Source organism: Pithys albifrons, chromosome 22 (genome assembly GCF_047495875.1).
Source record: "Pithys albifrons albifrons isolate INPA30051 chromosome 22, PitAlb_v1, whole genome shotgun sequence".
NCBI classification, from domain to species: Eukaryota; Metazoa; Chordata; class Aves; order Passeriformes; family Thamnophilidae; genus Pithys; species Pithys albifrons.
The window spans coordinates 6806554-6829699 of record NC_092479.1 but is presented as its reverse complement, the minus strand read 5'-3'; the positions used below and the strand labels follow the sequence as shown (position 1 = coordinate 6829699).

The window sequence follows — 23146 nt, the reverse complement described above, 5'->3', positions numbered from 1 at the left end:
GCCAAGAATTTCTTCCCAATATCCCGTCTAAACCTCCTCTCTGTCAGTTTGAATCCATCCCCCCTTGTCCTGTCATTCCAGGCCCTTATAAATAGTCTCTCTCCATCTTTCCTGTTGGTCCCTTCAGGTCTGGAAGGCCACAGTGAGGTCACCCCAAAGCTTCTCCTCTCCAGGCTGAACAACCCCAGGTCCTTCAGCCTTTCCTCCCAGCACAGCTCTGACCATCCTGGTGCCTCCTCTGGACTCTCCAGCAGCTCCACATCCCTCCTGTGCTGGCACCCCAGGGCTGGGCACAGCTCTGACCATCCTGGTGCCTGCTCTGGGCTCTCCAGCAGCTCCACATCCCTCCTGTGCTGGCACCCCAGGGCTGGGCACAGCTCTGACCATCCTGGTGCCTCCTCTGGACTCTCCAGCAGCTCCACATCCCTCCTGTGCTGGCACCCCAGGGCTGGGCACAGCTCTGACCATCCTGGTGCCTGCTCTGGGCTCTCCAGCAGCTCCACATCCCTCCTGTGCTGGCACCCCAGGGCTGGGCACAGCTCTGACCATCCTGGTGCCTCCTCTGGACTCTCCAGCAGCTCCACATCCCTCCTGTGCTGGCACCCCAGGGCTGGGCACAGCTCTGACCATCCTGGTGCCTCCTCTGGGCTCTCCAGCAGCTCCACATCCCTCCTGTGCTGGCACCCCAGGGCTGGGCACAGCTCTGACCATCCTGGTGCCACCTCTGGACTCTCCAGCAGAATAAGGTTCAACTCTGAGTTTCTAACAACTGTAGGCATTTTTTAATGCACTCAGAAACCCTCCAGGGTTTAACCATCAGATGGCAGAGAGTGGGACATTCCCCCATCCACTCAGAGTTTCTGGCTCTGTTTGTTGCTCTTCACTCTGGAGACTCCAATGATTTTCCAGAGCTGATGTGACTCCATATGGACACCATGAGACCAAAAGGACAAATCCTGCAGGATCAGCCCTGGGCCCCAGCCTGGAAGGAGCTCCAATGGACTCTCCAGAGCCCAGTTATCACCCCTGGGATTTGGGGAGCAAAGGGCACAGTGGGATCATCCCTGGGATTTGGGGAGCAAAGGGCACAGTGGGATCACCCCATGGATTTGGGGAGAAAAGGGCACAGTGGGATCACCCCTGGGATGTGGGGAGCAAAGGGCACAGTGGGATCATCCCTGGGATTTGGGGAGAAAAGGGCACAGTGGGATCACCCCTGGGATTTGGGGAGCAAAGGGCACAGTGGGATCATCCCTGGGATTTGGGGAGCAAAGGGCACAGTGGGATCACCCCTGGGATTTGAGGAGCAAAGGGCACAGTGGGATCATCCCTGGGATTTGGGGAGCAAAGGGCACAGTGGGATCACCCCTGGGATTTGGGGAGCAAAGGGCACAGTGGGATCACCCCTGGGATTTGGGGAGCAAAGGGCACAGTGGGATCATCCCTGGGATGTGGGGAGCAAAGGGCACAGTGGGATCATCCCTGGGATTTGGAGAGCAAAGGGCACAGTGGGAACATCCCTGGGATTTGGGGAGCAAAGGGCACAGTGGGATCACCCCTGGGATTTGGAGAGCAAAGGGCACAGTGGGATCACCCCTGGGATTTGGAGAGCAAAGGGCACAGTGGGATCACCCCTGGGATTTGAGGAGCAAAGGGCACAGTGGGATCACCCCTGGGATGTGGGGAGAAAAGGGCACAGTGGGATCACCCCATGGATTTGGGGAGCAAAGGGCACAGTGGGATCACCCCTGGGATTTGGAGAGCAAAGGGCACAGTGGGATCACCCCTGGAATTTGGGGAGCAAAGGGCACAGTGGGATCACCCCTGGGATGTGGGGAGAAAAGGGCACAGTGATCAGCCCTGGGATGTGGGGAGCAAAGGGCACAGTGGGATCATCCCTGGGATTTGGGGAGCGAAGGGCACAGTGGTCAGCCCTGTGGTCATCACCTGCTGTTGGGTTTCACTTCCCAAAAGTGTTGTCTTACACAAACACAGGCACAAACTTCCACCTCTGCTGGAAAGGTGCTGTTTGTTTCCCCCCTGCCCTTCTCCATCCCCAGGTTTGCTCCTAATCCTGGAGTTTGTGGTTGCTCTTACGTGGGTGCAGTGAAGTTTCTTCAAGATCCAACCCCGTTCCCAAGTGAGCAGATGAATTGTGATGAATGATCAGATGAATTGTGATGAATTCTGATGAATTCTGATGAATGATTAGATGAATTTCTGATGAATGAGCAGATGAGTTGTGATGAATGAGCAGATGATTCTGCTGCAGAAGCAACTCTTAATGGATTCAAGGCCCAGAGAGAAGCACCCCTAGAAAATGCCAAATCTGCAGCTTCTGACACTTGTCCTGCTGACTCCCAACTTTACCAGACATCCAATGAAGCCTGAATTGACTTCCCACAAGGTCCTCCTGCTCTTCCTTCAGCGTGTTCTACACTTTCCTCCTGAAGGTTCACTCATGGACCTCCAACACCCTTCACTTCATCTTTGCCCTGTTCAGGGCTGAGCCATGAGCTGCAGACAGACAGACAGACAGACAGACAGACAGACAGACAGACAGACAGACAGACCTGGTGTGCAACAGACCCTTCCAGATGTAAAAGTGCTGCTGCAAAGCTGCCTGAGCTCTTTGAGGTACCAAGTGAACCCTTTCCCTCCAAGGGTGCCATCCAAGGCCGTGGGGAGCGGGCAGGGCACACGAGGCTCTGCTGTCACATTTCCCCACACAACGCCCTGAACTCTTGTGTTTCAGAAACCAAAAGCCTCCCACTTGGTGCTTCTGCCATCCAGGAGATCCCCTGCTCTTCCCACACAGCTGTGCTGCTCACTGGGCACAGCCTGTTCCATCCCCTGGCACTGGGAACGTGGGCACACTGCGGGCGCTGCCCATGTGGGCACCCCAGATCCTGGGCCAGTCCCCAGATGGGGATTCCTCTTCCAAAGCAAGTGCCAGGGCAGTGCTGGTGCCCTGAGCAGAGCCCATGGTGCCCAGGAGCACTCCCTGGGATCAACCCCAGGAGCAGCTGAGACTTCCTTGGCACGGAGGGTTTCAGAATTAACCGGAAAGTTTGAGGAGCAGAAGATGAAGTTTCTCCACATCTTTGCTCCTGATGCTTTACATTCCTCATCTGTCAGTACAACTTGGAACCATGGAATGGGTTGGGTTTGAAGGAGCTTAAAGCCCACCCAGTGCCACCCCTGCCATGGGCAGGGACACCTCCCACTGTCCCAAGTTGCCCCAAGTCCTGTCCAACCTGTCCTTAGACACTCCCAGGGATGGAGCAGCCACAGCTTCTCTGCCCAACCTGTGCCAGGGCCTGTCCACCCTCCCAGCCAAGAATTCCTTCCCCATATCCAACCTAAACCTCCTCTCTGTCACTTTGAACCCATTCTCTGTTCCCCTGTCACTCCAGGCCCTTATAAATAGTCTCTCTCCATCTTTCCTGGGGGCTCTTTCAGGTCCTGGAAGGCCACAATGAGGCCACCCAAAGCTTCTCCTCTCCAGGCTGAACAATCCCAAGTCCCTCAGCAGAAGAGCCAAGGACAGGGTGGTGGTTCCAGGGGTCAACAACAACCAACTGAACACCCAACAGGAACATCAATGAGCCTTTGGGGCTCAGTGTCACACACAGTGACAGAGAGGGGACCCCTGAGGGCCCCCACGGGCAGGTGGCACCCAAGGGACTCCCCTCCCTGTCACACACAGTGACAGAGAGGGGACCCCTGAGGGCCCCCACGGGCAGGTGGCACCCAAGGGACTCCCCTCCCTGTCACACACAGTGACAGAGAGGGGACCCCTGAGGGCCCCCACGGGCAGGTGGCACCCAAGGGACTCCCCTCCCTGTCACACACAGTGACAGAGAGGGGACCCCTGAGGGCCCCCACGGGCAGGTGGCACCCAAGGGACTCCCCTCCCTGTCACACACAGTGACAGAGAGGGGACCCCTGAGGGCCCCCACGGGCAGGTGGCACCCAAGGGACTCCCCTCCCTGTCACACACAGTGACAGAGAGGGGACCCCTGAGGGCCCCCACGGGCAGGTGGCACCCAAGGGACTCCCCTCCCTGTCACACACAGTGACAGAGAGGGGACCCCTGAGGGCCCCCACGGGCAGGTGGCACCCAAGGGACTCCCCTCCCTGTCACACACAGTGACAGAGAGGGGACCCCTGAGGGCCCCCACGGGCAGGTGGCACCCAAGGGACTCCCCTCCCTGTCACACACAGTGACAGAGAGGGGACCCCTGAGGGCCCCCACGGGCAGGTGGCACCCAAGGGACTCCCCTCCTGGCTGCCCTTGGGGCACCTGTTGTTTGTCAGAGTCAGAACTGATCATTATTTATTTCTCTTTTTTGACTGTTGGGGTTTTTTTGTTTTTCCAAGTCGCTCTCTGCGTGTTTTCATTCTCGTTCGAGGGCTCAGTGGTGCCCAGAGCCTGTCAGAGGATGGAACATTTCCAGTCACACCACACTTGTTGAAGGCAAGAAAAATTGTCTCGAGTCAGCAGTGACCTTTGAGAGGCAACCTGACTATCTGGCCCTAAAATCTTTGGGGTTTTCTGCAGCCACCCTCACCTGGGTGTGCTGGAAGGTGACATTTGAACCCAAATGGAGTGGCCAGTTCCTACTCTGGGGAAGGAACCCCTTCCAACATCCCTTGGACCTTTCCCTGCTCATCCCACACCTGGCTCAGGGCAACCTGAGGCTGAAACATGAAGGCACGTTGTGGTGGGACAGAGAGAAGGATGTCCCAGGTGCCCTGAGCCCTTGTCCCTCCTCACCTGCACAGGTAGCACTGCAAGGAGTGCTCAGGGAGGAGATCTGAGAAGAATAAAAGCCCCCATGTGGCACTTGGACCTCTGTCTTCAGGGCACTGGAGCCACCCAGAAATCTTCTCACCCAGGAATCCATTGCAAAGGGGGTTTGCAGAACCTGAAAGGAGAGTGGAGCCAGGTGGGGTCAAGTCTTCTCCATGGGAATAAGGGACAGGACAAGGGGAAATGGCCTCAGGCTGGGCCAGGGGAGGGGCAGGTTGGACATCAGGAGGAATTTCCTCATGGAAAGGGTGGTCAGGCCTTGGAAGGGGCTGCCCAAGGAGGTTTGGAGTCCCACCCCTGGAGGTGCCCAAAGAAGGACTGAACATGACACTCAGTGCTGGTGGACAAGGTGGGGATGGGTCAAAGGTTGGAATCAATAATCTTGGAGGGCTTTTCTGAGGTTCTGTGAAATGGCTGTGAGTTCTTCTTCCCACCTTAAGGACATCCAGCCATGAGCTAAACATGTTTAAAACACACCAAGTTCCCTTTTGGCCACTGGAACCACAACTTGGGCTGACCTGTCCCAGTGATTAATCTGCTGGAAAAAAACCAAAAGAGAACCAAAATTAAAGAGCACAACCACTTCAGAACCCCAAACTGGTTCTTGTGGGTCCAGCAGCTTTACTGGCACTGCCTGGACTGCACGTCAGCAGGGAGAGACCTTTGTCATCAGAGAGAATATTTGGTTTCCTGACACTGAGTTTTTGCTGATTCCCCATAATGGGTGACCAAAGAAACCCTCCAGTTCTCCTGGAAGAGGCTGTTCACATGAAATCTGCCTAATTTCTCAATGACTAATGAGGTTTCTTAGGCCCAAATTGCCTTGTGAGCTCCAACTCATGAGTTATTTTCATCCCTCTGGAGAGAACTCCAGGAGGACCTGCAGGACTCACATCCTGGTTTGGGCTCATGGGAAACTGGTGTGTCAGTGTGGGAGTGGAGAGCCCTTTGCTGGGGCAGCACCAGGAGATGTTCCTCATGTGAGATGGAGAGATTTGTCATGGAGAGAACTTGGAGAAACGCAACTAGTGAAAGGTCAAGGGAGTGAGTCATGTGAGGAGCAGCTGAGGGAGCTGAGGGGGCTCAGGAGAGACCTTCTGGCTCTACTGGGGGGGTCAACTGGAGGAGGCTCAGGGGGGACCTTTGGCTCTGTTGGAGGGGTCAACTGGAGAAGAGGAGGCTGAGGAGGGACCTTCTGGCTCTGTTGGGGGTGTCAACTGGAGAATAGGAGGCTGAGGACGGACCTTCTGGCTCTACTGGGGGGGTCAACTGGAGGAGGCTCAGGGGGGACCTTCTGGCTCTGTTGGAGGGGTCAACTGGAGAATAGGAGGCTCAGAAGGGACCTTCTGGCTCTACTGGGGGGGTCAACTGGAGAAGAGGAGGCTCAGGAGGGACCTTCTGGCTCTACTGGGGGGGTCAACTGGAGAAGAGGAGGCTGAGGAGGGACCTTCTGGCTCTGCTGGGGGTGTCAACTGGAGAAGAGGAGGCTGAGGAGGGACCTTCTGGCTCTGTTGGGGGGGTGTCAACTGGAGGAGGCTCAGGAGGGACCTTCTGGCTCTGCTGGGGGGGTCAACTGGAGAATAGGAGGCTCAGGAGGGACCTTCTGGCTCTGTTGGGGGGGTGTCAACTGGAGGAGGCTCAGGAGGGACCTTCTGGCTCTGCTGGGGGTGTCAACTGGAGAAGAGGAGGCTCAGAAAGGACCTTCTGGCTCTGCTGGGGAGGGGGTCAATTGGAGAAGAGGAGGCTCTGGAGGACCTTCTGGCTCCCTGCAATCCCTGATGGATCCAGGTGGGGGTCGGGCTCTGCTCCAGGGAACAGGGACATGAGGAGAGGGAACGTTCTCAAGCTGCACCAGGAAAGGTTCAGGTTGGACATCAGGAGGAATCTCCTCATGAAGGATGGTCAGGCCTTGGAAGGGGCTGCCCAGGGAGGTTTGGAGTCCCCACCCCTGGAGGTACCCAAGGAAGGACTGGCCATGGCACTGAGTGTTGGGGGACAAGGTGGGCATCGGGCACAGGATGGAATGAAGAACCTTGGGGGTCTTTTCCAACCTCAAGGGATAAATTCTGTGCCCCTGTGGCAGAGCAGCAGCTCTGCTGGGCTGCAGGAAGCCTGGAGGGATGGGCAGTGCCCATCAGTGAGGGTGGCACGGGGCCAGCAGCTCCCCAGGACAGCCTGGGCAGGGACAGCTCACCCAGGGCAGCCCAAAAAACTGGGTGATCAAAGATTAAGGCCAAATCATTTATCTGCTGTCTGAAACTAGAAGATAAAATTGTTGTGTTCCTTCCTTTCTTAATTTTCTTTTTTTCCTAGAAGTGGATTTGCAGTGACAGGACCCCTGGGGCTCCCAGTCCTGAGGTCCTGCAGTGCCCAATTCCTGCCCTCTTTGTCCCACAGGGAGAATCAGTGCCCAGGTGAGGCTGGGGGGGGGCACAACAGCCACACAACGTGGCACAACCATCGTGGTGCCACCCAGGGGCTCCCAAAAGGAGTTAAACCCTCACCCCAAACCTTCAGGGCTTTGTAAGACCCCCCTGGATCCTTCCCAAGGACCTGCTGAACAAAGATCCACCTCTCTGGAGTCCAAAAAGAGGTGCCAACCCCAAGGTGGTGACAAAGGTGATACCCAGAGAGGCAAAGCCAAGCAGACAAAGGCAGGGTTTGTGTTTCTTGCCCATGTGGCACAGTGGCCTTGGGTGACATTTCTGGAGTGTCTCGTGGCAAACCTGAGTCACTCGGGGGCTCCTCGGAGGCAGAGGAGGATGTGAAGAGAAAAAGCAGGAGATAAAGGATCTGGTGTAGCCACAGCAACAGAAACTCGTCAGAGATTCGCAGGGGAAAAAAAAACCTAAAAAAGACAAAGGAGGAAGTGAACATAAAAAGCATAAAGTTACAGATGGGGGGGAGGTTTGAGGTATTTTTAAAAAAATATAATAAGTGCTTGTAACATGAAATACGTCTGTAACTGCCAAGTCTGAGGGAGGGTTCAAGAATGGCAAAAAACAGCTCATTTATCATTTTTTCCATTGTGGCTTTCAAATGTTGTCTGGTCTTGCCTCAATTCTTCTCCACTACTGAACACAGCACAGCAATGGGGAAAGAAAAATTCCCTTCATTTTAAATGAAAGTTCTTGATACAACTCCCAACAGAGAGAGAAAAAAATCCTGTGGATAGAAAGGCAAAAGGATTTGGGGGTTTGTTGGGGTTTCCTCCTGATTTTTGGGAGCAATCCAAGCTCTGCAGCTCCTCCCAAATGATGGAAGGGGCTGGAATTCCTGCCTGGAGCAGCTGGAAGGAACTCAAATCAACCATGAAAAACTCCAAGCTGAGTTTGGCACAGCAAAGTGATTATGGCAGTTAAAAAAAAAATAAACTGCTGTTCCTTTCTGGCCAGGGAAATATCTGGGGGAGTTTTATCACCAACGAACACCCAAAGCCTCAAAAAATCCAAACACGAATCACAGACTGGGTTGGGTTGGAAGGACCTGAAAGATCAGCTGGTTCCAACCCCTGCCATGGGCAGGGAGCCAAAAAAGGCCTCCAATCCTGTCAAATATTTGATAGGATCACCCAGCACAGGGATGGGATCACCCAGCACAGGGATGGGATCACCCAGCACAGGGATGGGATGGGATGGGATCACCCAGCACAGGGATGGGATCACCCAGCACAGGGATGGGATCACCAGAGCACAGGGATGGCATGGGATGGGGATGGGGATGGGATCACACCCAGAGCACAGGGATGGGATGGGATGGGATCACCCAGCACAGGGATGGGATCACCCAGCACAGGGATGGGATGGGATGGGATGGGATGGGATGGGATGGGATGGGATGGGATGGGATGGGGATGGGATGGGGATGGGGATGGGATCACCCAGCACAGGGATGGGATCACCCAGCACAGGGATGGGATCACCCAGCACAGGGATGGGATGGGATGGGATGGGATGGGATGGGGATGGGGATGGGGATGGGGATGGGGATGGGGATGGGGATGGGGATGGGGATGGGGATGGGGATGGGGATGGGGATGGGGATGGGGATGGGGATGGGATCACACCCAGAGCACAGGGATGGGATGGGATGGGATCACCCAGCACAGGGATGGGATGGGATGGGATGGGGATGGGGATGGGGATGGGATGGGGATGGGATCACCCAGCACAGGGATGGGGATGGGGATGGGGATGGGGATGGGATGGGATGGGGATGGGGATGGGGATGGGGATGGGATCACACCCAGAGCACAGGGATGGGATGGGATGGGATGGGATCACCCAGCACAGGGATGGGATGGGATGGGATGGGATGGGATGGGATGGGGATGGGGATGGGATGAGGATGGGATGGGGATGGGGATGGGGATGGGGATGGGATCACACCCAGAGCACAGGGATGGGATCACCCAGAGAACAGGGATAGGATCACCCAGAGCACAGGGATGGAATGGGATGGGATCACCCAGAGCACAGGGATGGAATGGGATGGGATCACCCAGAGCACAGGGATGGGATGGGATGGGATGGGATCACCCAGAGCACAGGGATGGGATGGGATGGGATCACCCAGAGCACAGGGATGGGATGGGGTCATCCAGCACAGGGATGGGATGGGATGGGATCACCCAGAGCACAGGGATGGGATGGGATCACCCAGCACAGGGATGGGATGGGATGGGATCACCCAGAGCACAGGGATGGGATGGGGTCATCCAGCACAGGGATGGGATGGGATGGGATCACCCAGAGCACAGGGATGGGATGGGATCACCCAGCACAGGGATGGGATGGGATCACTCAGAGCACAGGGATGGGATGGGATCACTCAGAGCTCAGGGATGGGGTCACCCAGAGCTCAGGGATGGGGTCACCCAGCACAGGGATGGGGTCACCCAGCACAGGGATGGGATGGGATCACCCAGAGCACAGGGATGGAATGGGATCACCCAGAGCACAGGGATGGGATGGGATCACCCAGAGCACAGGGATGGGATGGGATCACCCAGAGCACAGGGATGGGATGGGATCACCCAGAGCACAGGGATGGGATGGGATCACCCAGAGCACAGGGATGGGATGGGATCACCCAGAGCACAGGGCTGGGATCCAACTCTAGAGGAGGAATTGTCTGTCCAGTTTTCCCAACACTGATGAGCAAATGCACTTGTCCTCAGCTCCCCCAGCAGGGCCAGTATCTGCTCCTTCTCCAGGCAGAGGGAAGCCCTGCCCTGTTTTTTCTGGAAAGCTCAGGGTGGGGAGGCTGCAGGAAGGCACAGGAACACTCTGGCCTAGGGCAGCTGGGCCAGGAAATGAGGGGGATTCCTGGAAGCAGCTGCTGAGCCCAGGGGGCAGAGGGGCCAGGCTGGCACAGCAGCACTTGTGCCAGGCAGCACAGCTCATGTGTTCCTGTGAGCTGCTCTCCCCACAGCCCACAGTGGGTGGCTCACAGTTATCAGCACCCTGCTCACTTCCGTGGAAATGTGGGGGCTGCCCACGGGCTGCTGCTCATCTTCCCAGAACGTGCTGGGGGTTCCCTGGAACCCCCTGGCCCTCTGCCCTCCAGGGTCCTCTGCCCTCCAGGGTCCTCTGCCCTCCAGGGTCCTGCCAGGCCACAGCACAGACACCTCCAGGGCTCTTCTGGAGGGGCTGAGCCTCATCACCCTGCCCATGCCAACACCCTGATCATGCCATCACCCTTACCATGCCATCACCTTGGCCATGCCATCACCCTTACCATGCCATCACCTTGGCCATGCCATCACCCTGCCCCTGCCATCACCCTGGACATGCCATCACCCTGGACATGCCATCACCCTTACCATGCCAACACCTTGCCCATGCCATCACCCTGCCCCTGCCATCACCCTGGACATGCCATCTCCCTGCCCATGCCATCTCCCTGCCCATGACATCACCCTGCCCGTGCCATCACCTTGGCCATGTCATCTCCCTTACCATGCCATCACCTTGGCTATGCCAACACCCTGCCCATGCCAACACCCTGCCCGTGCCATCACCCTGCCCGTGCCATCACCCTGCCCGTGCCATCACCCTGCCCGTGCCATCACCCCTGTGGTCAGAGCTGCTGCCAGGCCAGGCTTGCAGAGGAAACACTGCTCAGGTTGTTCTCAGGTCACACAGGAAGCCAAGGGCAGGGCAGGGGGAACTCCAAGCCACAGGACTGATCCTTTGGTGATCGTTGAATCCTGAGCTGGAAAGGACCCACAAGGATCAGAGTCCAAGCCCAGGCCCTGCAGACACCCCAACAATGCCACCCTGTGCCCCAGAGGATCACCCAAACCCTCCTGGAGCTCTGGCAGCCTTGGGGCTGTGCCACTGCCCTGGGGAGCCTGGTCAGTGCCCACCACCCTTTCCCTGATGCCCACCTGCCCCCTCCCTGGCACAGCTCCAGCCACTCCTGGGTCCTGCCCTTCCTGAGGAAGCTGCAGCAGCTCTGGTGTCCCTTCCCAGTGTCCCCACCTCCTGCAGGTGCCCCCAACCCCACAGAGGTGCAGAGCTGAGACCACAGTTTATTTCCACAGGTCACTCTCACACTTTGTATACGATACAAACGTTTCTATACATTGTATATGGCCCTGGAACCAGGAAATCCCCCCAAATCCACCATATGTATAACATATAAGGAGACACATGTTTCAAAACATGGGTTCAGACCCCACCTGTATCCTTGAATACATTTTCTGCTGCATGTTTTGGTACCGTGGGTCCAAAGCACCATTTCTGATGAGTTCCCTACTGAAGTGCAAACAATTCCTAAAGGAGATCATTTTAAAGTTTCCTTCCTCTTGAGTCTTTGACACTCAGGCATCTAAAACACACCCAGAGTTCCTCACAGCAACACTTCAGGTTCCTCCCAGACACTCCAGGTTTGGAACTTGCTCTGTAAAACTGGAATGCTTTCCAGGCTGCCTGAGCTGGGGGAAAGCATCAGAGGAGGAAAATTCACTTTGTGCAGTGTATGGGAATTTTTAATTGCAGGGATCAAGGACACTGCTCAGTTCTGGATGTGGGATCCACTGCCAGGGTGCACAAAGGGATCATCCAGGGGCAGAGTTTAGGGCAGAGCAGAGTTCAGGCAGCAGAGTCTTTGCCCAGACATTCAGCACTGGGTTAATAATTCAGCTCTTGCCCCTTCCCAGGGAGCATTCATGGAGTTAATCTTTTCTAAACCATCCTGGGGTTTGCAATGATCAGCTCCCTAAACACTGTCCCATCCAAACCTCAGTGTCTGGGAATGCAGAGAGGAGATCTCAGCTCGGGATCTGCCTCAGAGCCCCCCAGTCCCACCAGGAAGAGCTGGTGGAACAGCTCCTGATGCCACAGGGCACCCAAGGGGCACCCAAGGGGCACCCAAGGGGCACCAAATCAGTTCCACACAGCACTGAGAGCCCCAGGACAGGCCCAGCCCTCGGGCCAACCCTCTGGCTCAGAAATGCAGGACTCAGCAGCTCCTGGGGAGTCAGTTCTTGATGAGGCTGGAATTGGAGTCGATCTGCTCCTCCTGGATGGGGATTCGACAGCTCCTGTCCTCTGGAAGGCAGCAGGGAATGGGGAAATCAGTCCTGGAGAGGGGAAGGGGCAGGAAAAGGGAAGGCAGGGACGTTGCTGGGTTTGGGGATGGTCAGAAAATGAGGGACATTTGGGATGGTGTTTGTCTTTCCAGCTGGGAAACCCCAAGTGTAGGGGGCAGAGGATCCCCCTGGCCATGGAACACGGGGCAGATCTGGGCTGAACAGAAAATTCATCAGTCTGAATATAACATTCATTCTGAATATCGAATTCATCATTCTGAATATAAAATTCCTCACTCTGAATATCAAATTCTTCATTCTGAATATAAAATTCCTCATTCTAAATATAAAATTCACCATTCTGAACATTAAATTCATTCTGAATATAAAATTCATCATTGTGAATATAAAATTCCTCATTCTAAATATAAAATTCCTCATTCTGAATATAAAATTCCTCACTCTGAATATCAAATTCTTCATTCTGAATATAAAATTCCTCATTCTAAATATAAAATTCACCATTCTGAACATTAAATTCATTCTGAATATAAAATTCATCATTGTGAATATAAAATTCCTCATTCTAAATATAAAATTCCTCATTCTGAATATAAAATTCCTCACTCTGAATATCAAATTCATCATTCTGAATATAAAATTCCTCATTCTAAATATAAAATTCATCATTCTGAATATAAAATTCACCATTCTGAACATTAAATTCATTCTGAATATAAAATTCATCATTGTGAATATAAAATTCCTCATTCTAAATATAAAATTCCTCATTCTGAATCTCAAATTCCTCATTCTGAATATAAAATTCATCATTGTGAATATCAAATTCCTCATTCTGAATATAAAATTCATGCTGAAAATAAAATTCATCATTCTGAATATCAAATTCCTCACTCTGAATATAAAATTCCTCATTCTAAATATAAAATTCCTCATTCTGAATATAAAATTCGTCATGCTGAATATCAAATTCATGCTGAAAATAAAATTAATCATTCTGAATATAAAATTCCTCATTCTGAATATAAAATTCCTCATTCTAAATATAAAATTCCTCATTCTAAATATAAAATTCCTCATGCTGAATATCAAATTCATCATTCTGAATAAAAAATTCCTCACTGAATATAAAATTCCTCACTCTGAATATAAAATTCCTCACTCTGAATATAAAATTCCTCATTCTAAATATAAAATTCCTCATTCTAAATATAAAATTCCTCATTCTAAATATAAAATCCCTCATGCTGAATATCAAATTCATCATTCTGAATAAAAAATTCCTCACTGAATATAAAATTCCTCACTCTGAATATAAAATTCCTCACTCTGAATATAAAATTCCTCATTCTGAATATAAAATTCATCATTCTGAATATCAAATTCCTCATTCTAAATATAAAATTCATCATTCTAAATATAAAATTCATGCTGAATATCAAATTCCTCATTCTGAATATAAAATTCCTCATTCTAAATACAAAATTCCTCATTCTGAATACCAAATTCTTGCTGAATACCAAACCCAGCTCTTCTCAGTCAGACCTTCCCTGTGTTTGCAGGAGACACTTAAGACATTTCACTTCTCCAAGGGAGAACCAAACTCACACTAAACTCCTTAAAGCCAATTCTGGTCCTGTTTGCACCAAACGGAATTCCCTGCCTGGATTACACAACTTGGGCAGGGATTCGGGGAGGGCAAAAGGCCAGTGCTCCAGGCTGGGCACAGAGTGGCTGGAGAGCAGCCAGGCAGAGGGACCTTGGAGTACTGATTGACAGGAAGCTCAACAGGAGCCAACAGTGTGCCCAGGTGGCCAAGAAGGCCAATGGGATCCTGGCCTGGATCCAAACCAGCGTGGCCAGCAGGGCCAGGGCAGTGACCCTTCCCCTGGACTCTGCCTTGGGGAGGCCACACCTTGAGTGTTGTGTTCAGTTCTGGGTCCCTCAGTTCAGGAAAGAGATTGAGGGGTTGGAGCGGGGCCAGAGAAGAGCAACGAGGCTGGAGAAGGGACTGGATGTGGCACTGAGTGTCCTCTGAAACACCTTCAGGGACAGAGAATCCAACATGTCTTGATCCAACCCCACTGTGATCACCAGCCCAGGGCACAGAGTGCCCTGGGCTGGTGATCACAGTGGGGTTGGATCAAGGGTTGGATTTGATGATCTCAGAGGTCTCTTCCAACCCAACTGAGAAGAGCAACAAGGCTGGAGAAGGGACTGGAGCACAAGTGCTGTGGGGAGAGGCTGAGGGAGCTGGGGGTGTTCAGCCTGGAGAAGAGGAGGCTCAGAGGTGACCTCAGCACTGTCTGGAACTGCCTGAAGGGAAGTTCTGGCCAGGTGGGGGTTGGTCTCTTCTCCCAGGCACTCAGCAATAGGACAAGGGGGCACGATGGGCTCAAGCTCTGCCAGGGGAAATTGAAGTTGGAGATCAGAAAAAAATTTTTTACAGAGAGAGTAATCAGGGATTGGAATGGGCTGCCCAGAGAGGGGGTGGATTCACCATCCCTGGAGATTTTTAAACACAGATTGGACGTGGCACTGAGTGCCATGATCTGGTAAATGAACTAGAGTTGGACCAAGGGTTGGACTCGATGATCTTGGAGGTCTTTTCCAACCCAATCGATTCTATGATTCTATGATTCTATGATTCTATGATTCTAAAACTCAGAGAGGCCCCTCCTGGGGAATCTGAGCTCCAAAGGCAGCAAACGGTGCCCTCCAACCACCAGGACCACACAGGGGACACTCTTCTCCCCAGCCAGGTAGTTAATTAGGATTAATTAGCAATTCTCCAGCAGGGGGCCCTGATGATTCTTTTTCCCCCCATCTATTTCCCCCCATGAAAAGAAACTCACTGTGATTGTTGCTCCCACAGGGTCTCCTCTGGGTGTCTTTTTTGGCTGCTTGGATGATCAGCAGGAGGATGGACGTGCCACTCACCATCAGCAACACCAGACAGAAAAGGAGGAGTGAGAGAGAGCCTGGAAAAATCCAGAATAAAGGCAGAAGGAAAAATACACAGTCATGGCTGGAGCTGGAGCTTTCCTGCTGTGAAAGAAGGGGTCAGTCCTGAGCCACAAAGCCTGGAAATCTGGGATTGACTGGAAGGATGTGGAAAATACAGGTGTGGTTTTGAGAGAGAATGGGATTCCAGCTCCCAGGAGTTGAGGGATTCCAGCTCCCAGGAATCCAGTGGGATTTCAGCTCCCAGGAATCCAGTGGGATTTCAGCTCCCAGGAATCCAGAGGGATTTCACTTCTCAGGAATCCAGAGGGATTTCACTTCTCAGGAATCCAGTGGGATTTCAGCTCCCAGGAATCCAGTGGGATTTCAGCTCCCAGGAATCCAGTGGGATTTCAGCTCCCAAAAACCCAGTGAGATTTCAGCTCCCAGGAAACCCAGAGGGATTTCACTTCCCGGGAACCCAGAGGGATTTCACCTCCCAAGAAATCCAGCGGGATTTCAGCTCCCAGGAATCCAGAGGGATTTCAGCTCCCAGGAAATCCAGTGGGATTTCAGCTCCCAGGAATCCAGTGGGATTTCAGCTCCCAGGAATCCAGAGGGATTTCAGCTCCCAGGAAATCCACTGGAATCTCAGGTCCCAGGAAATCCAGTGGGATTTCAGCTCCCAGGAGACCCGGTGGGATTTCAGCTCCCAGGAAATCCAGTGGGATTTCACCTCCCAGGAGACCCAGTGAGATTTCAGCTCCCAGGAATCCAGTGGGATTTCAGCTCCCAGGAGACCCGGTGGGATTCCAGCTCCCAGGAGACCCGGTGGGATTCCAGCTCCCAGGAACTCAGTGGGATTTCAGCTCCCAGGAATCCACTGGAATCTCAGCTCCCAGGAGACCCAGTGGGATTCCAGCTCCCAGGAAACCCAGTGGGATTCCACCTCCCAGGAATCCACTGGGATTCCACCTCCCAGGCCCCCAGTTGGAGGTGAAAGCTCCTGGCCAGCCCTGCCAAGCCCGGCTGGGCAGTGCCCTCCTTACCCCAGTTGGCGTCCGAGGGGCTGGTGGGACCCAGGCAGATGGCAGGACCCTCCCCAGGCCTGGATGGGGCCACCGTGGCAGTGGAGCTGTTGTCCCTGGGGGTGGTGCTGAGGGGGCTCAGGGCAGGGCTGGCAGTGCCAGGCCCCTCTGGGGGGGTGCCAGGGCTGCTGCAAAGGGCATCCTGGGCTTCTGTGCCTGCTCTCAGCGTGGTCCTCCCGAGGCTGCTGCAGCTGGGAACAAATTCAGGAGGGTTTTCAAGCACTCCATGCAGTGACTTCCTCAGGGATAGCCCCAGAACCAGGAATGAACATCACCAGTTTTATCAGCACAGACTCAGGATTTGCCTTTCCTGAAATCCCCAGATATTTGGAGACCCAACCCAATCCAAGTTATCACTGGAAAACCCAATTCTATTGTGTTTTTCTCAGCCTGTGTGCAAGGACCAGCCCCAAAGCTCTGCTGCCTCTGCAGGGGAACCTTTGCTACAGAAACAAAGCAGCAGAGCTTGAAAAAAAGGCTGAGAATTCTCTTGTTGGAGGTGAAGAGAGAAAGAGCCAAAGGCAGATGCTTCAGATCAGGCTGCTCAAGGCTCCTGAGGGCCACAGGGAGATGGTTTCACTGCACCCAAGGAGGTTTACTCTGCCCAGCATGATTTGGGCATCAGCTGGTAGAGATGGACAGCCAGAATGTTGCTCTGAACATCTCTGGGGCACTGACACCTACTTGGTCCAAGGCTGACACTTCTCATTCCTTCCCGTGGAGAAAGTTCCTTCAGGACATGGGGAGCAGACTGGAAAAAAGGGAATAAAGCAGGATTTGAGGTCAGTGAGCACACACTGGGGGACAGACACACAGAACAGTCTGGCTTGTAGAACAGACCCAACAAAAGCCTCTGAAGAGCAGAGACACTGGGGCAGGAGTAACACAACACACCCAGTGCTCATTCTAATCAGCAGCTGGGCAGGACTTTCTGCTTCACCTGCTGGCTCCTCCTGGGTGTTACCAGGGAGAGGGTTCCCATTTCTGACAGAAACCAGAGGGCAAGAGTTGGATATTACCAGGGAGAAGGTTCCCATTTCTGACAAGGAACCACAGGACAACGGTTGGATATTACCAGGGAGAAGGTTCCCACTTCTGACAGAAACCAAAGGGCAAGAGTTGGATATTACCAGGGAGAAGGTTCCCATTTCTGAGAAGGAACCACAGAGCAAGAGTTGGATATTACCAAGGAAAAAGTTTCCATTTCTGAGAAGGAACCACAGAGCAAGAGTTGGATATTACCAAGGAAAAAGTTTCCATTTCTGACAGGGAACCACAGGGCAGCAGTAGGATATTAATGGGGAGAAGGTTCCCATTCCTGACAGGAACCACAGGACAACAGTTGGATATTAATGGGGAGAAGGTTCCCGTTCCTGACAGGAACCACAGAGCAACTGTTGGATATTAATGGGGAGAAGGTTCCCGTTCCTGACAGGAACCACAGAGCAACTGTTGGATATTACCAAGGAAAAGGTTTACATTTCTGACAAGGAACCAGAGAGCAAGAGTTGGACATTAACATGGAGAAGGTTCCCATGTCTGAGAAGGAAATACAGAGCAATAGTTGGATATTACCAAGGAAAACGTTCCCATTTCTGACAAGGAATCACAAAGCAACAGTTGGATATTACCAAGGAAAAAAATTTCCATTCCTGACAGAAACCAGAGAGCAACAGCTGGATATTAATGGGGAGAAGGTTCCCATTCCCAACAGAAAACAGAGAGAAACAGTTGGATATTAACATGGAAAAGGTTCCCATTTCTGACAAAGAAACACAGAGCAACAGTTGGATATTACCAAGGAGAAGGTTCCCATTCCTGACAGGAACCACAGAGCAACAGCTGGATATTACCAAGGAGAAGGTTCCCATTTCCAACAGGAACCACAGAGCAACAGTTGGATATTACCAAGGAAAAGGTTCTCATTTCTGACAAAGAAACACAGAGCAACAGTTGGATATTACCAAGGAGAAGGTTCCCATTCCTGACAGGAACCACAGAGCAACAGTTGGATATTACCAAGGAGAAGGTTCCCATTCCTGACAGGAACCACAGAGCAACAGTTGGATATTACCAAGGAGAAGGTTCCCATTTCCAACAGGAACCACAGAGCAACAGTTGGATATTACCAAGGAGAAGGTTCCCATTTCCAACAGGAACCACAGAGCAACAGTTTGCACAATTCTCCTGCTCTCCAAGAGGTAAATGACAACAGTTTTCCACTGGAAATAACCCCCTTCCCTGGCATGGAGGCAGCAGCTGGGAGAGCCTGGCACAGCCCTGACTTACCACTGCCCAGGGGCAGCCCAGCTGGCATGAACCCTGCCCGGCACACACACACCCTGTCCGAGGTCTTCTCACACTTCTTCACCTCCACACTGCCCCTCTCTGAGAACAGATTGAAGGGGGAGGGAGAGACAAGAAATACATTCAGATAAGGACAAGAACTACTTCCCCACTGTGGGTAGAAGCACCTGCAGAGAAAACAGTTTCACAGAATCACAGACTATTCTGAGCTGGAAGGACCCACAAGGATCATGAGTCCAACTCAAGTCAGTGGCCCACACAGGGGATTGAACCCATGACCTTGGTGTTATTGCAACCACGTTGTAACCAATCTCAGAGGTCTCTTCCAACCCAACTGATTCTATGATTCTGTGATTCTACACCCACCTGTACCCATGGCAAGGCTGCAGCTTCCCCCAGGATCCCAGGGATCATTCCAATGAGGAGGGAGCCCCCTGTGTGGCTGCTCAGCCAACCAGCAGCTCTGCAGCACAAGGAGTGCTCAGGCACTGGAATGTCCTGCCCAGGGAGGGGGTGGATTCTCTGACCCTGGAGGTGTTTAAGATGAGACTGGATATGGCACTTAATGCCATGATCTGGTTACCAAAGGGGTTGGATTAAGGGTTGGACTTTTCACTGAATCCCAGACTATTCTGAGCTGGAAGGACCCACAAGGATCATGAATCCAACTCTTAAGTCAATGGCCCACACAGGGGATTCAACCCACGACCTTGGTGTTATTACAACCAAATTTTAACCAACTGAGCTGATCTCAGGGTTTGTACCAACCCTGAAGAGAGAAGTTTTCAGGCAGCCCCAGGAGCACCAAACAGGAGGGCTCAGATATTGGGATGGAGGAGCACACAGAGCGGAGAAAGCAGCTCCTGCCCAACTGAGGGGAAGGAAATGCCCCCTGGGCAGGTGCCTTACTGGTGTTGCAGACTGTGCAGCTGTTGCAGAAGCTGTGGTGGTGCTGACTGCTGAAATACTCGTCCTGGCAGGGGCTGCACTCGGTGTCTGCCGTGGCCGTGCAGCGGTGCCGCATCCTCTGCCCTGCAAAACACCCACAGCAGGCTGGGGGCACCACAAAACCTCCTGCAGCCTGCCCAGCAGGAGCAAAGAGTGCCCAGAGTGTGCCAGTTCCACTCCCAGCTCGCACACTCAGCTGGTTTGGACACCCTAAAAACTCTGCCCCGTGGCAGGACTGGCATTCCAGGAGCTGCTGGAACGGGATCCGAAGGGCCTGGGGGAGGCAAAGCCCCAGGTGATGCTCCCAGCAGATCCCAACTTCTCCAGACCAGCTTTCCATGTGGTTTGGATACCTCAGTTTGCAGCCAGTGGCAAGAAAAAAAAAGCAGGTTTTAGCATTGCAACAGCACCTGCCTTCCCTTAGGGCTTAAATGATTCAATCCAGCCCAAAGACATCCCAGACAGGGGGAAAAAATGGTTGTTCCTCCTCACTGTGGTTCTGTTTTCCCTCCTGCAGGTCGACAAGGAGCCCCAAGCCTCTTGCTCACCCTAGTTCTGTGTTCTGTCGAGGGCTGAGAGGCAAAAAAATGGTTTCTTGTGATCATAATACGTGTAAAAAATGCCATTTTTGGTATCTGCACCATCAGGAGGGGACTGTGATAAAAACATTTCCCCAACAGCAGCAGATCTTCTGACAACCAAAAACACGATAAGAGCTCTGTCAGTTGAAGGGGGAACAGACCTTGAGAGATAAAAGAGTTATCTGCCTCTGTCCCCAAACATGCCTGGCTTTAAACTGAGCTCAGAAACACTCAGGTTTAAGTAGTTCTGAGAATAATGCAACAAACTGCCCCAAGTCTTAGATTAAATTATTCCATAATTTAATATTCATTTAATTATTCCATAATTCCATAATTATTCCAATTAGCATCTCTGAGGATAAAACTCCTGCATCAGTTCACACCATTTCGGGGATAGACTTAATTATGAAGATAAAAAATAAGGAGGGAAAACCGAGCTGGATTTTCCTGACAAAAGGCTCAAATCCCTCCTGGAGAGTTGGGGATTGTAGAAAAACTTTATTTCTACAACAGAAAAAGAAGAAATAATTACAATCCCTGTCAAGTCAAACTTTGCTAAACTTCATCTGTGAATCCTGTTTTTCCTTCAAAGAAACCCCACCAAGTCTTGTCACACTTTGCTGATCTCCATAACCAGGGATATTGATTTTTCCCTCAGGAAAAGCCCAGTGATGGGAGTTAATACAAAGTCCTCTAAACCTGCTACAAAGGAAGGCTTAAAAAACGTCTTTAGCAACAGAATTAATTCACTTCCTTTATCATGCAGAACTTCTGAGGTTCTTTCTGTGGTGAAGGGCAGTGACATAAATACTTCCACCTTTTTATTCAGGTAACACTCCCAAAATGAAAATGCCCTTGATTGACACATTAGAGAGACAGAAAAGAAGGCAAAGAATAAAAAGATTCTTAAATTTTGTTTTCTAGAAAAAAAAAATCTGTCAAAGCTCCTCATCACCAGATGCTTTTTCTCCATGTTATTTTTCCCGTGTTTAAACATTCCTCAAAGCTGTTTTGTGCCACCCCAGGGTTGCAAATAAACAGATTTTACACGGAACAAGCAGAATTCCAGTGGCAGGGACTTACCTGGGGCACAGTCACTGCAGCATTTGTCATGGAAAGGGTATTGGTGCTCCTTGCACTGCAGTGCCAGGGAAGGGGGCACAGCAACCAGCAGCAGCAGGGAGAGAAAAGCAGAGAAATTCAACCCCCCAAGTGCCATCCCTGGCCAGGCACACGTTCTGTGCTCTGGGAGAAGTGATTGCACAGCCCTGGGGAGCAGCAGAAATGGGTGTGTGGGGCCCTGGGAAATTCCCAGCTCCACCCCCCCTTCCTTCTTCCCACTCCTCCCCAGCCCTGTGCTCTGAAACATCCACGGGCAGCAAGGCAAGATGCTGAACTGCATTCTCAGAAGGGTTCTGCTCTTGGCAGGGCCCTCCAGGCAGGTCCATTCCCCTCCAGGCAGGTCCTTTCCCCCCGAAGGCAGGTCCTTTCCCCTCCAGGCAGGTCCTTTCCCCCCCAGGCAGGTCATTTCCCCTCCAGGCAGGTCCTTTTACCCCCAGGCAGGTCCATTCCCCTCCAGGCAGGTCCATTCCCCTCCAGGCAGGTCCATTCCCCCCACGCAGGTCCATTCCCCTCCAGGCAGGTCCATTCGCCCCCAGGCAGGTCCATTCCCCCCCAGGCAGGTCCTTTCCCCTCCAGGCAAGTCCATTCCCCTCCAGGCAGGTCCATTCCCCCCCAGGCAGGTCCTTTCCCCCCAGGCAAGTCATTTCCCCTCCAGGCAGGTCCTTTCACCCCCAGGCAGGTCCATTCCCCTCCAGGCAGGTCCATTCCCCTCCAGGCAGGTCCATTCCCCTCCAGGCAGGTCCATTCCCCTCCAGGCAGGTCCATTCCCCTCCAGGCAGGTCCATTCCCCCCAGGCAGGTCCATTCTCCCCCAGGCAGGTCCATTCCCCCCCAGGCAGGTCCATTCCCCCCCAGGCAGGTCCTTTCCCCTCCAGGCAGGTCCTTTCCCCTCCAGGCAGGTCCTTTCCTCCCCAGGCAGCTCCTTTCCCCTCCAGGCAGGTCCATTCCCCCCCAGGCAGGTCCATTCCCCTCCAGGAGCAGCAAAGCTCAGGCTGGGAATGCCAGGAAAAGCAGGGATGGGGAGGGTGAACATGGAAGCTGAGCCCTCTCCCAACACAAACAGCAGGAATTAGCAAGTTTAGTTTTTTAGTCTATCAGAATTTTACAGCAGGAATTAATGAGTTTTACTTTCTAGTCTATCAGAATGTCACTCACAGAAGGAATGAGTTGAGTTTCTTTTTCTGGTTTATTAGAATGTTTCAGCAGGAATTAGTGAGTTTTATTTTCTGGTTTCTTAGAATGTTTCAGCAGGAATTAGTGAGTTTTATTTTCTAGTTTCTTAGAATGTTTCAGCAGGAATTAGTTTGATTTTCTTGTCTGGTACATCAGGAATTAATGAGTTTTATTTTCTAGTCTACCAGAATGTTACTCACAGCAGGAATTATTTTTATTTTTCTACTTTATTAGAATGGTACATCAGGAATTAGTGAGTTTGATTTTCTAGTTTATTAGAATGCAGCAGGAATTAGTGAGTTTTGTTTTCTGGTTTATTAGAATGTTACAGCAGGAATTAGTTTGATTTTCTAGTCTATGAGAATGTTACAACAGGAATTACTGAGTTTTATTTTCTAGTCTATGAGAATGTTACAACAGGAATTAGTGAGTTTTATTTTCTAGTCTATGAGAATGTTACAACAGGAATTAGTGAGTTTTATTTTCTAGTCTATCAATGTTACAACAGGAATTAGTGAGTTTATTTTCTAGTCTATCAGAGTATTACAGCAGGAATTAGTGAGTTTAACTTTCTAGTCTGTTGAAATGTCACTCATTTGGTCACAGATCTG

The 23146-nt window shown here is 52.0% G+C and overlaps 1 protein-coding gene across 1 annotated transcript; it reads right to left on the bottom strand.

The window, feature by feature from the left end:
* Positions 1 to 11528: 11528 nt before the first annotated feature.
* Positions 11529 to 21470, bottom strand: TNFRSF4 (TNF receptor superfamily member 4). Its single transcript, XM_071575789.1, has 7 exons — positions 21325 to 21470; positions 19622 to 19744; positions 18695 to 18793; positions 17090 to 17156; positions 16367 to 16596; positions 15230 to 15355; positions 11529 to 12372 (listed from the first exon to the last, which is right to left on the bottom strand). Exons 1-7 carry the CDS (start codon positions 21458 to 21460, stop codon positions 12302 to 12304), a joined length of 852 nt encoding a protein of 283 aa, XP_071431890.1. The 5' UTR covers positions 21461 to 21470; the 3' UTR covers positions 11529 to 12301.
* Positions 21471 to 23146: the final 1676 nt, after the last annotated feature.

Bases quoted from the DNA above. Each gene is read 5' to 3' on its own strand.
- TNFRSF4 (XM_071575789.1), bottom strand. From the start codon at position 21,460: ATGGCACTTGGGGGGTTGAATTTCTCTGCTTTTCTCTCCCTGCTGCTG. The intron at 18,794-19,621 runs GTAAGGCACCTG...ATCTGTTCTCAG, and splicing joins CTGCACAGTCTGCAACACCA to AGAGGGGCAGTGTGGAGGTG. The intron at 12,373-15,229 runs GTGAGTTTCTTT...GCTGCCTTCCAG, and splicing joins CTGTGGGAGCAACAATCACA to AGGACAGGAGCTGTCGAATC.